The sequence below is a fragment of the Pteropus medius genome, unplaced genomic scaffold (assembly GCF_902729225.1).
Source record: "Pteropus medius unplaced genomic scaffold, Ma_sr-lr_union100, whole genome shotgun sequence".
Taxonomy (NCBI): domain Eukaryota; kingdom Metazoa; phylum Chordata; class Mammalia; order Chiroptera; family Pteropodidae; genus Pteropus; species Pteropus medius.
The window spans coordinates 108,497-122,018 of record NW_024353298.1 but is presented as its reverse complement, the minus strand read 5'-3'; the positions used below and the strand labels follow the sequence as shown (position 1 = coordinate 122,018).

Sequence of the window (13,522 nt, the reverse complement as noted above, 5' to 3'; positions counted from 1 at the left end):
ACTGCACATAGCCAACCAAGTTGCGGGGCCAAAACAAGTTTCGGAAGCGATAATGGCCCTCAAATTTACAAATTTCTTGAAAACTTAAATCACAGACTCATGATCTGGTAATTATTTATTTATTCTATTCTTTTTAAAATGCCAGTTTTTTTTTTCATATTACATATACAAAATATTTTTAACATTTTTTTTTTTATTTTTCCCCCCTCTCCCCTCCCTTCTGGTAGCCACTAGTCCATTGTCTATGTCCATGAGTCGCTGTTTTTCTTGTTCAATTGTTGCTTTTAGGTGTATATCCCACATACGTGATATCATGTGATTTTCAGCCTTTTCTGTCTGGCTTCTTTCGCTTAGTATGATTATTTCAAGGTCCATCCATGTTGTTGCAAATGGCAGTATTTCATCTCTTCTATAGATGAGTTATATTCCATTGTAGGTACGTACCACAGCTTCTTTAGCCAGTCGTCTATGACAGGACACTTTCGTTGCTTCATATCCTGGCCACTGTGAATAATGTTCCTATGAACATCGGTGTGTCGATATCATTTTAGATATGGTACTTAGGCCTAGGGGATTTATTGGGTCTGCATTAGGTCTGGGGCGGAAGGGATAGGGGGTTCTGATGTCCAAACAGGGCTTAGAGCCAAGGTCTCCAGCATCTAAGCTGGGGGAGGACGGCTTTTACATTGTTGTTGGTGGTGCTGTTGATTTGGAGGGGGTGGGTAGGGCAGGAGAGTTAGTGAATGGAATGACAGATACCCGTCCGTCCTGTTCATTCTCCTAGGTCCCTATGCATTCAGTATCTGTGATACCTCCAGCTTCTCTGACTACACCCATGGAGGCATCGTCAGTCAAGTCAAAGTGCCTAAGAAGATCAGCTTTGTGAGAATGTGTGGGGGATGGGCTGTAGGGTTGCCGGCACATATAGGTCTCTCACATCTCAGAGCCCGATATCTCTCCTTACAGAAATCCTTGCCAGCCTCGCTGGCAGAGCCAGATTTTGTGGTGACAGATTTTGCCAAGTCCTCTCCCCCTGCCCAGCTGCACATTGGATTCCAGGCCCTGCACCAGTTCTGTGCTCAGCACAGTCGTTCCCCTCGGCCCCACAATGAGGTTCGTGGGTGGGAGAGCCATCCTGAGTCCTAGGTCCAAAGCCCCACCGTTCTTTCCCATCTGTCAACTTTCCCGCCCGTTTCTCCCTGTCCCCACAGTTGGCTGACTGCTTCTCTTTTGGTCCCTTCTGCCCTACCAGAAGGATGCAGCCGAACTGGTGACCCTAGCACGGACCGTGAATGGCCAAGCCATGCCAGCAGTACAGCAGAGTGACTTGGATGAAGGGCTCATTCGGAAACTGGCGTATGTGGCTGCTGGGGACCTGGCACCTATGAACGCCTTCATTGGGGGCCTGGCTGCCCAGGAGGTCATGAAGGTTGGTGTGGGTGGAGAATGACAGGGCCGGGGATGGGCCAGATGCTTCCCTGTCTTGTCTTAAGGGTTTAATTAACTGGCGACCACATGCCCTTCTCTCCCCTCCCCAGGCCTGCTCTGGGAAGTTTATGCCTATTATGCAGTGGCTGTACTTTGATGCCCTTGAGTGTCTTCCCGAGGACAAAGAGGCCCTCGCGGAGGACAAGTGTCTCCCGGTATGTGGGTGGGACCCATGGGGAAGACATACTATTGCGGGTCTGTGTGATACAGTTCTTGTCTGACCCTCCTCCTTTCACGTGACTCAGTGCCAGAACCGTTACGATGGGCAGGTGGCTGTATTTGGCTCAGACTTGCAAGAGAAGTTGGGCAGGCAGAATTACCTGTTGGTGAGTGACCACGTTGGGCACCAGCTTCCTTCAGCTCTCCTAGCCTATCGCCACCTTATCTGGAGTCTCCTCCCGTCTCACAAGGGAGAATCTTGATTCTTATATCTTCGTCTTGTCTCCTTTACTATTTTCTTCATACCGAGGACAAGCCTGGTATGTCTCCTTGTCTTCTCCTCTGGTGTCCTTTATTCCCGCCCCTCCCCCCGCCCCCCATAGCCTCCTTCATTAGGTGACCTTTGGTCTTTATGGCCCCGGGACCTCACTGTGGAGTATTAGACTCATACCCTCTTGCTGTCTCTACAGGGGGATTGAGGGGATAGAGGACTTAACCCGGTGCCTTCGCTATACTCAGTCCCACTAACCAGCCTCTGTCTCTCTCCTTGTGCACCTCCTAGGTGGGTGCAGGGGCCGTTGGCTGTGAGCTGCTCAAGAACTTTGCCATGATAGGTCTAGGCTGTGGGAAGAGCGGGGCAGTCACTATTACAGACATGGACATCATTGACAAGTCCAACCTGAACCGACAGTTTTTGTTCCGGCCTCGGGATGTCACGGTGAGTGGGGCAGGCATGGTGAGGCGTGAGCTGCTTCTCCCACTTCTGTCTCATCTTTTTTGTGTTATCGATCTTCATAAATCCTTTCCTTTGCTGTTCTCCCATATAAGTCTTGCTTTCAGTGCATATTTTGTTGTGTACTGAATACATATTTTTACTTCATTTGTCATTGTTCACCTCCGTCATCCTTTTGTTGTCCTTTCACTGTTTTAGTCATTGCTGATGTGGGCCTAGGAACTATGGAAGCATGGTCGGTTATAGAGGGATCTTATCTGGGAAGGACTTGTCAAGTTCTGTGTCATTTTTGCCTACTCCGAGTCCGTCCTTTGTCTCCTTTTGTCATGTAATTAAGAGGCACTTCTCTATAGACATTTGGAACACATAAAGTAGCAGAAGAATGGTTCCTGCCCTCGACTAGTGGGAAGACACAGAGTAAATGAGAGGTTCTCAGAATGTGATCTGAGGTCGTCTTAGGGTCCATGACGCACTTTCATGAAGTCCAGAAGATCACAGTCCTTTTAAGAAAAATACTAAGACATTATTGGTGTGTTTCGTTTTGGGGTTATCAGGTGAAAGTGGAATTGTTCACTTTACTGTAACTCAATGACACAGAGTTTGGCCAATGACCAGTTCACGATGCTGCCAAGGATCTGTGCACTGCAGATCATTTCAGAATGCAAAATAAACAGTATGAATTCCAGATTCTACCCTGCAGCTAAGCTTTAAAACACTATCACTTGTTTAGCTTTGATCTGTTTTTTTTAAATATCCACATTTATTTGGAAGCAGTGTTAAAATATTCTTCTGTGAGATGGAATATCCCTTTATGCTGCAACAGAAGACAGATCAGATTAATCGCAGTAGCAGCGAGGAGAGTCCAGCAGTCCTAAGGGATTGTATGACTTAAAACAGATTTGCAGAAATGTTAATACGGTTGACTTACTTCAGAAATTTTGTATTAGACAGTTATTTCTCATGTAATAGACTAGTTCCACTTTCAGCTAGACTAGTAATATTTTAAAATTTTCTCAATTTAAATTTTTAATACAGGCGGTATTGTTAGCAAATACCAGAAGCCCTTTTTAATACCTTTATGTCATAGAATTCCTGCATTGTACAGTAAATAGAGTAGTTAACCAATATGGTTAACATTGGAAAGTTAAAAAGTGCTATAAATAGCAACAATGATAAAGAAATGAGGAGTGATAAATGAGGATGCTTTGTAGTGTAGCGAGGGAAGTCCTCATTGGAAAGGTGACATTTCCACAAAGGCTTGCGATGATGTAGGAGAATAGGAAGATAGAAGTGTACCAGGCAGAGGTAGCGGCCCGAACAAAACCCCAAGATGGGAATGTGCGTTGGGTTATAGTTGAGGCCCAGAGAGATCAGATGGAGGAGACCATGGTAGGAGGTGAAGTGGGAGAAGTAGCAGGGGCCCGTTTATTTCACCGTAAGCGAAAGCGGTAGCCAGTGGAGGTTTTCGAGCAGGGGAGGAAGGGACCTGACTTGGGCTTTCACGGGGTCTATTTGTTCTTGTACCAGGATCTCGGTTTCATTTGTGTGAATGTACCATAACTGTGGGTGCTGTTAAGTTTAAAAAACATAAGTTGGGTAGACAACAGAACAGATATCTGATTCACTCTCTTGTCTGCGTTGTTTCCTCTTCTACTCACCCCCTGCCTCACTTGTCACATTCCTCAGCTGTGTGGTATTTGACAGTCCTATCTCTTCTACTAAACTAAGGGCCTCCTGTTCTTAGAGTCTAGGTCTTTCCCATCATCAGATAAATCAGACCTCAAGACAGCTTTGCACAGGTTGGTTGGGTGACTGTGTGAATAACAGCTCTCTTCCTCTGTGTGCATCCAGAAATCGAAGTCTGATACAGCTGCTGCAGCTGTGCGTCAGTTAAATCCACACATCCGTGTGATGAGTCGTCAGGACCGTGTGAGCGCTGACACAGAGCATATCTATGATGACGACTTCTTCCAAAACCTGGATGGTGTGGCCAGTGCCCTGGACAGTGTGGATGCCCGTGAGTTTGGAGGCGGGTGACGGGGGCAGTATCTGTCCCTCGTGACCCATTCTCGTGTGTTTTCCCCTCCATTCACCCACCCCTGCCGTCTCCCCACAGGCATGTACGTGGACCGCCGCTGTGTGTTCTACCGTAAGCCACTGCTGGAGTCAGGCACATGGGGCACAAAGGGCAACGTCCAAGTGGTTATCCCGTTTTTGACAGAATCGTACAGCTCCAGCCAGGACCCTCCTGAGAAGCTCATTCCCATCTGCACGCTGAAGAACTTCCCCAATGCCGTTGAGCACACCCTGCAGGTGATCAGCCTTGTGGTGAATGGAGAGGTAGAAGACACACTGGGCACATAGTAAGGCTTAGGTGGCACCTGGTCAGTCACTGTGCCACTTACCTCTTATCCATATTCAGATGATGCCAGCCTCAGTGTATGTAACCTGTGCCTGTTTCTCAACCTGTTTCCCTCACCTCCCGCAGCAGCTAAACCTTTTCAAACGATTCATCTTTCAACTTTAAAACTTTTGTTTTGGAAACACACAGGCAAGTATTTTTTTCAGAGTATACATCTGAAAAGTAAACAGTACTGTGTTCTTACTAAACGTAATTAATTTTTAATATCAGCCTTGCTCGTTATGTAATAATCTCTAACATCAATTCCATATATAGATTCCCCTCACTATTGCCCAAAACGTGTTTAACAGCTGGTTTGCCAGGACAACTGTGTGTGCAGTGCACATACATACAGAACAGTGTACATATGCTCTATACAGGCAGATTAAACAAACCAAGTTAACTGGCACTCAAACCTAACGAAAATGCCAATCTCCTTTCAACCCGAGACAATCCATTGTACTATCAAAGTGATTGTTAATGCAGTCTTTGAGGCTAGGTCTAGTCTAGGGGAAGAATAGGGTAGGAGAAGAAATGCTTTGATCTTTCAGTTTCCTTCCACCTCAAGAGCTGCAGAATGGATATATTTATATTTGGGCCTTCGTCCCCCTCTCCACTCCCCCTCCATGTATGTGTGGTAGAAGCTCTGTTACTCCCTGGCCAGCGTGTAGGAAGGCCTATACAAAGTTTTTAAAATAAACTTCTCATGAGGCTCTTGGACTTGACCTCTTTGTACTTCAGATTTCTTATCCCTGAAATGGGGTTGACAACAGTATTTTTCACAAGGCTTTTGTGAATTACTTCCAAGTGACTATGTACTTGACTTTAGGTATGTACAAGTTGCTCATTCTTTCATAACAACCTCATGGGGTGTAGATATTACGTTGCCCTGTGTGCCCCATGTGCCTGAATCCAGTGTGTATGCTCGAAGTTGCAAACCGTGGTAGAACTGGGATTTGCACCCCCAGTATTAAGATGCTTCAGATCAGCTCGTTGGGACTGTATTTACTGACCTCGAATGTCTCAGAGGGCAAAACCTCTGGCAGAGTTTCTGCCCAGTCCCCATGGCCTGATAGGGATCGTTCATGCTGTTTTTGGTGTGAATATTTTCTTTTCCTGCTGAAGCATAACACAGCACACCAGGGATAAGGTAGACCTACATCTTAAAAATTTTGCACACTTATACACGTGTAACCACTACCGGAGTCAAGATCATAGGTTTTTAAATTGAGGTGGTAGGGGCTTGAGAAGTCAGAGGAGCCACAGAGGCAGCTTTTCTCTCTTCTGCTTGCCATAGTAGGCATGTTTTTTGTGTTTGCTTTATTTGTCCGTGGTCTTTCTCATACCTTTAGAAATCCATTTTGTCTCTCATACCCTATGTAATCTATTTACTCTGTCTGCAGTGGGCTCGGGATGAGTTTGAAGGCCTCTTTAAGCAACCAGCAGAAAATGTGAACCAGTATCTCACGTGAGTTATCCCATTGTCCGTATGTTCCCTCAGCCTTTCTCCCACCAGCTAGCCAAGGCATGCTGTAACCCTGGGCACCTGGCATACTTTGTGAAAGACCGAATGAATGATTGAGCCTCATGCTGTAGATTGGGGGTTCAGGACTGATGTTCCATGGAGGTAAGCCCACTCCTGGGGCCTCTGTGCAATCCTGCCCCCGTGACCCCTCTGATCCCTGATAGAGACTCTACGTTTATGGAGCGCACACTGCGGCTGGCAGGCAGCCAACCCCTGGAGGTGCTGGAGGCCGTGCATCGCAGTCTGGTGCTGCAGCGACCACATACCTGGGCCGACTGTGTGACCTGGGCTTGCCATCACTGGCACACCCAGTACTCCAGCAACATCCAGCAACTGCTGCACAACTTTCCTCCTGACCAGGTATCACATACTTGCTGGGTCCATTTGTCAGAATACTGGCCTGCAAATAGGGAGCTTGCCAGAGGTTGCTGACATGGCTCACTCCCGTTCATCGAGCCATGGCGAGGCGCACCAAGGCGTGGAGCTCTAATGAAATCCTTAAGCCAGTGCTTTTTGCCGTTGATTGCTTCTTCCCCCCACCACATGCACTTTGTCTCAAGCAAGAGACTTGCTTTCCGTTTCCCTTATCTGCAGTATAAGGTGCATCACACCTGGTCCCTATTCCCATTGAGGGTGCAGAGATCATAGGAGAGAACTTTGGGAATGAAGAGCACAGGAACTAGGTACAAGCGATTCCCAGCTCCATTTGACCTGGGGCAAGTTGTGTTTTTTCTCTTTGCACCTCATTATCCTCAGGCGTAAAGTGGAAGTACTGATGGCTTATTTCATGAGAGTTTTGTGAGGATGAACTGAGATTTCCTCAGTTACTAGGTTAATTAAGTTAATACAGTAGTTGGCAGTGCATAAGAGTGGGTGAGTCACTCTATATCTGGCACAAAACGCATACCCAGGGGTAGTGGGTTGGGATCTCAGGGCTGAAACGAGGAGTCAGGATTGTCGGAGCTCTCCTCTCAGGTTCTGCTCCCCAAAAACCTTTCTCTTCTCTTAGCTAACAAGCTCAGGAGCCCTGTTCTGGTCTGGGCCCAAACGCTGTCCACACCCGCTCACCTTTGATATCAACAATGTGAGTCTCCTCCCTAGGGTCTCCTGAGGTCGGGTGGAAAGTAGATGGCTGGGAAGGAGCTCAAGGCTCCCCAGGTGAGGACAGCTGTGCTCATTGCTCCATACCTTGTCTTCTAGTCCCTGCATCTGGACTACGTGATGTCTGCCGCCAACTTATTCGCCCAGAGCTACGGGTTGCTGGGCTCCCGGAACAGGGCTGATGTGGCCATACTCCTACAGTCCGTGAAGGTCCCCGAGTTTACCCCCAAGTGCGGCGTCAAGATCCACGTCTCTGACCAGGAGCTGCAGAACGCTGATGCCTCTGTCGATGAGGGTGCTTAGCCAGTTGTCCTTGAACCACCATAGCACTTCTCCCCTGTCCATCCAAGACCCTTCACTTGTGTTTTTCCATTGCCCTGTTCTGGACCCCAGGCCTGACGTTTACCCCCACTGTTGTTTGGTCCTCACTTCCTCCAGTGAAAAGAAGAATGGTTGGTAGAGGCAGATTCTCTGATGCTCTTTACCTTCCTCCTTCCCACTCTGACTCTCCTTTTTGTGAGAGTATTTGTCTTGATTTCTCCTCCTTTTTCTCTCTCTTTTTCTTCTTCTGTGTATGTGGGGATGGAGGAGATACATGATCTGCACTAGGATCCCCTCTTCCTTCATTTCTTCCCTCGTCTTGCAGGTCTCCTGCACTTCCTCTTGTTTACATCTTTACTCTGTTGTTAGCCTTCGTATATCTCCCCTCCTCTCTCTCAAGACCTCTCTTCACCTCTCCAGCTGTAACTATGACCAACCTTCCCAGCAGTGAGCTTCCTTTGAGTAGCAGACGGTGACCAGGTAGTCATTAGAGAGGTTCTCCCTCCCTCTCCCTGCTGTCCTGTCTCGTGCTCTGCAAGTCCTCCTCTACGCTGGATCTTCTCTCTGTATAGATCCTTTTTCTCCCCTTCATACCTCTCTCCTCCTCACCCTATCTTCCTCATTTTGTTTTCCAACTTCGTACTCATGTGCTCTCTGTATCTGGCTGTCTCCTCCTCCAGTATTTTCCCATCTCATTCACCATTCCTGGATTGATCTCCAGCATTCTTTCCCTTGGTCCCCCTCTTCAGATTTTCTCCTGTTTATCCATTTCCATATTTCTCTCCTCTTCTCTGTCTGCATTTCCCCCCAGTGCCTCTTCATGTATTATCTTTCCTATATCTCTCTCCTGTTTCACCCTATATCTTCCTCTGTGTCTCTCCGTCTCCCTCTTCATCCTCTTCAAGGTCTCCTACCTTTAGAGCTACATCTGTGTGACTTTGCAAAATTTTTGGTTAAGAAAACATAAGGTTTACTGTGTTAATCAGTTGTGTGTGTACTGCTCAAGAGTGTTAAGCACATTGGCACTGTTGTGCAACAGAGCTCTAGGACTTTCTGGTAAATCTGAAACTTACCCATGAAACAGTAACTCCATACCCCTCACCCGGCCCTGTCAGCCGCCATTCTACTTTCTGTCTCTGATTTTGACTCTTGTAGATCTGTCATGTCAAAGAGGATCATGTGGCACTTGTCTTTCTGACTCTAGCTAAGCATAGTGTCCTCCAAGTCCATCCGTGTAGTTGTAAGTGACAGGATTATGTTCCCTTTTGAAGGCTGTGTAACATTGCATGAAATGGGTGAAGCACATTTTCTTCCTTCATTCGTCTGTCAGTGGACACTGGGGTTGCTTTTACATCTTAGGTATTGTGAATAGTGCTGCTGTCTACATCACCCTTTGTGAATGCCTTCATTTTAGTTCCCCACGGTCTGCACATGCCTCTCGCGTCAAATCTCCACACTTGTTTACTTGTCTTTACTGGAGTGTTTCCTGCTCTACCTTTTCTCCTGCCCACTGTGCTTTTGCACCGTGCCTCTTCTTTTCAAATCCTTTATCTGCAAGAACAACTCTGGCCACCCTGGGCTCCTGCTTTGTGGTTTCAGTCCCTGACCTGGGATGAGACCTAAAGGACTGATGTGTCACTCCCTCCTTGCAGATGATACCTGCCTACAGGAGCTCAAGGCCATGCTGCCCAACCCAGAGATGCTCCCTGGGTTCAAGATGTACCCAGTCAACTTTGAGAAGGTGCTAGGACGGAGTGCCCCTTGGCAGAGTGGGGTGGGCTGAGGTATCCTAGGCTGTGTGGGGATTATAGGCCTGCCACATTGCGCAGTGATAACCTTGGTGGTCTAAGGGAGAATTTGCCTTTCCATGTCAAGTACCCGACATGGAAAATACTCTCCAGTAGGCAAGAACCCGTTTTTCCCTCTAACCCTGTCTCCCCTATCTTCGCTTCATTTCCACTCACAACAGGATGATGACAGCAACTTCCACATGGATTTCATTGTGGCTGCAGCTAGCCTCCGGGCAGAAAATTATAACATTCCCCCCGCAGACCGATATAAGGTGATTTTTGTCTAGACGTCATCTTTCAGTCATTCCCAGGCTTGTTTCTTCCCACATTTGGCCTCTTCTGTAGTCCCTAAGCGTCTCTAATGGCTACCAGTCACCTTCTGTCTCACAGAGCAAGCTGGTTGCAGGCAAGATCATCCCGGCCATTGCCACAACCTCAGCAGCTGTAGTTGGCCTTGTGTGTCTGGAGCTCTACAAAGTGGTACAGGGACACCAACAGCTTGAGTCCTATAAGAACAGCTTCATCAACCTGGCCCTGCCCTTCTTCACCTTCTCTGAGCCCCTTGCTGTGCCTCGTCACCAGGTGAGGGCCTGCTTGTATGCACACTGTTTGTCTTACCCATCAGTGACTGAGACTGGGATTTTGTGTGTGTGCACGCTCGTGTGTGTGTGTGTATGTATGTATGTGTTTATCTCTCAAATTGCCTGTGGTGTTCACCATGCCAGGTGAGGCTTTGTACAGTTGGGTTACCTATCGCTTAGGTATACTGTTTGTTAATTTGTCATAAAAATTTTGGAACGTAGGCAAAGTAGGAGTGTGACAAGCATATATTGGAACTAATGTGGAGAGGGCCAGCAGATAGAGGGTATTGAGTGGGAAGGGAAAGGGTGTGGGAAGTGAGTAAAGAAATCAGCAGGGAGGTGAGTAAAGAAATCTGCAGTGTGGGGCCTTGTCTATCCCTATAAAAGTGTCCATTACTCATGATGAAATGGGGCCACAAGAGGAACAACTTTTGAAGAAAAGAGCATTGTGATTGATCTAATTTCAAACGTCAAGTTGACTGATAAGAGCAAAGGCATTTGGGATGGCCCCGTTGTAGTCCCTTGTGCTTTGTTCCACAGTACAATAACCAAGAGTGGACATTGTGGGATCGCTTTGAGGTACAGGGGCTGCAGCCTAATGGTGAAGAGATGACCCTCAGACAGTTCCTCAACTACTTTAAGGCAAGGCTCCATTTTTACTCACTACCCCAGTGCTGTGAGGGTGGAGTATGCAGGTGACTAGTAGTCTTCAAGTGACACTATTGTCCCTCCTCCTTCCCACCATCTCCAGAGAGAACACAAATTAGAGATCACCATGCTGTCCCAAGGAGTGGCCATGCTCTACTCCTTTTTCATGCCAGCCACCAGACTCAAGGAACGCTTGGATCAGCCGTGAGTTGTTCACTGGGCAGGCTGAGGGAGGCCCTGTGTGGTGGGGTGGGAATCTCAACTTCTAGCTACGCCACTCTTGTTCAGTTTCCCCTCCCTTCTTTTAGACATTTGTCCTTTCTTGCCTGCTTTCTATATCCCTGATCCTCTTCTCTCTCATCCCAGAATTACAGAAATCGTTAGTCGTGTGTCCAAACGAGCGTTGGGCCAGCACGTGCGGGCACTGGTGCTTGAGATGTGCTGCAACAATGAGAGCGGCGAGGACGTTGAGGTCCCCTACATACTCTACACCCTCTGCTGAGCCCTCTGCTCTCCTGGTCCTCATCCTCAGGCTTCTTTCAACACATCCCTAGTAGCTGTGGCGGAAGCTGAGCTCAGCCAGGCCAAAAGCCTTACATCTTTTTTTTTTCTTTAATTTTTAACCTGCTATTGCCTTCTACTGTTTAGAATTGGAAGTCTTAATAAAGCATAGTAAATAAGATGTACATTGTCTTTGTTTTGACAATAGCTCACATCTGCTTGTGTCTGAAGAAGTGGGATTTCTATAGCTCTGTAGATTCAAGTGATCATCCATCCCAAGTGCTCACCTCAACCCAGCAGCAAGAAATTTGCCCCAATTTGCCCCAGGGTTAGGAGACAGAAGGTTAATTCTGACTGTTCTCCTTAGAGTGGGTTTTACTGCCTTTTCCCCTTGTCCTCACTGATTAGGGTTGAAGTGTGTCACCAGTGGGCCACCGAATAGGGCCATCCTTGCACATGTGTTTAAATCTGACTCAGGTTCTTATCCTACCTTTTTTGATTCAATTCCTTGCCTTATTTGTTTTGAGAGGTAGTAGAGGTCTGAACCTGCACAACATATCTGAACACAGCCTCACCAATGTGCAGAGTCTGTGTCACATCCCGCTTTGTGCCTCAGATGCCCCATATGTAAAATAGAAGAATAACAGGTTGCTAGGTAGAGGAGTAAACGGACTGAATGTCCTTAAGGTGCCTTGGTACCTAGCACAGACATAATGTGTCATCATGCATTTACTGTTGTCTTCAGAGTTTACATCCTCCAAACCTCTTTTTGGGTTGACTTTGGTCGTATCCCACCTCCCTTGGTGCTCCCAGACCATTTGCAAGCATGGTTCATTGCTGTAAGGGACCTGAAGTGAAAAAGCTCCAGTCCACCCTGGGTGTTAGGAAGAGCTCCCCAGGCCCCTGAACCTCGCCTGTCATAACCTGTGGCAACCTAAGCCTGGCGTCTTATTTAATGGTAATGCTCACGATCTAGGTTAAATGCATAGGTTTCCAGTACAGGCACTTTTTCGTCATTATCACTCTAGAGCACCCACACAAATTTGCCTGTAAGTTGCATTCTTCTGCCCCCTTTCTTCACTTTACAGTTGCCAAACTCAATTCTAGCACAGTGTAACAGGATTTTCTGTGAGTATGGAAATGTTCTGTTGCTAAACATAAATACTAGGTCACACATAGCTATTTAGTATTTGAAATGCAGCTAGTGTGAGTGATGAACTGAGTTTTTTCAGGTTAAATTTTAATGAGACGTCTCCATGGGAATGGGAGCCACTGCAGCCATTGAACAGGACTCGTCATTCCTCCCTGGACCTTGTCTCCATCTATGTCAATGCCTGAATCAGGAACTCACACACACTGAATTTCTGCAGTCCTTTTTGACCGCAACACAGCTCCTGAAACCTGGTAACACTGTTCACTTCTCAGCCCATTTTGTCAAACCCAAAGGCCGACCAGTTTACTCTGGTATTTGTTTACTGTTATGCTCCCGACTCTTCTGTAGAGAAAGAAGAATTGCTTTCTCCCTTGTTTTAGCTCCCCAGTGCCTTAGAATCACCATTCCCACTCTTTTTCCTTCGGGACCTATTCTTTCTGTACACAAGTGCACGAGACAAACATAATGAGAGTGATACCCAATCAAGGAGACACACATGAAGATGATGCTGGTATCTAGCAGGTAACTAATAGTCTTTAAGCCCACACAGGGTGACGCGGGTGGAGAGAGGGCTGGGGGACTCTCACAATACTAGGATTGTAGTAGTTATCACTCTGGGTTTTCCAAAAAAAAAAAAACAACCAATAGGAGCTATATATGTACATTTTGGTACAGATATTGTATGGAACTTTTCCATAACATTACGCATGTATAAACGGATTTTAGAGACATTTAAGACACACAATGGTGATAAATAATAACAGTAGGATAGAAAATAGATCCATAGATGTCAGATGACAGCTAGATAGATGGATAGATAGAATTGATAGGTATAGAAATACATAAAGAGATTTTGGAATAGGCTCACATTAGCAGTTTTCCAATGAACTTAATCACAAGGCACGGTAACACAGACCCCTGAAGGGGTCAATCAGCATTCTACGCACATGCTTCCTTACCTCCATGCATTAGTACTCTAGTTGCCCTTAGATAATCAGGATCACTTACCACACCAGCTCAGTAACTTCCACCTTTGCCAGTTGACTCAGGAGCCCAAGTGGCTGGTTGGCAGTTAACTTGTGATTCAATGAAATCATGTTGTGTCTGCAGGTGGACGCATT

General features: G+C 46.8%; 1 protein-coding gene across 1 annotated transcript; it reads left to right on the top strand.

Moving 5' to 3' along the window:
- The first annotated feature begins 1,037 nt into the window (after positions 1-1,037).
- Positions 1,038-11,334, top strand: LOC120592779 (ubiquitin-like modifier-activating enzyme 1). The gene is made up of 17 exons (XM_039850460.1): positions 1,038-1,113; positions 1,253-1,429; positions 1,539-1,643; positions 1,734-1,814; positions 2,210-2,365; positions 4,232-4,397; positions 4,497-4,693; positions 6,185-6,249; positions 6,471-6,666; positions 7,316-7,390; positions 7,507-7,702; positions 9,381-9,469; positions 9,698-9,790; positions 9,909-10,100; positions 10,640-10,741; positions 10,851-10,951; positions 11,114-11,334. The coding sequence occupies exons 2-17, from the start codon at positions 1,304-1,306 to the stop codon at positions 11,247-11,249; spliced, it is 2,076 nt and encodes a 691-aa protein (XP_039706394.1). The 5' UTR covers positions 1,038-1,113; positions 1,253-1,303; the 3' UTR covers positions 11,250-11,334.
- Positions 11,335-13,522: the final 2,188 nt, after the last annotated feature.

Bases quoted from the DNA above. Each gene is read 5' to 3' on its own strand.
- LOC120592779 (XM_039850460.1), top strand. From the start codon at position 1,304: ATGCCAGCAGTACAGCAGAGTGACTTGGATGAAGGGCTCATTCGGAAA. The intron at 4,398-4,496 runs GTGAGTTTGGAG...GTCTCCCCACAG, and splicing joins CCTGGACAGTGTGGATGCCC to GCATGTACGTGGACCGCCGC. The intron at 6,250-6,470 runs GTGAGTTATCCC...GATCCCTGATAG, and splicing joins AATGTGAACCAGTATCTCAC to AGACTCTACGTTTATGGAGC.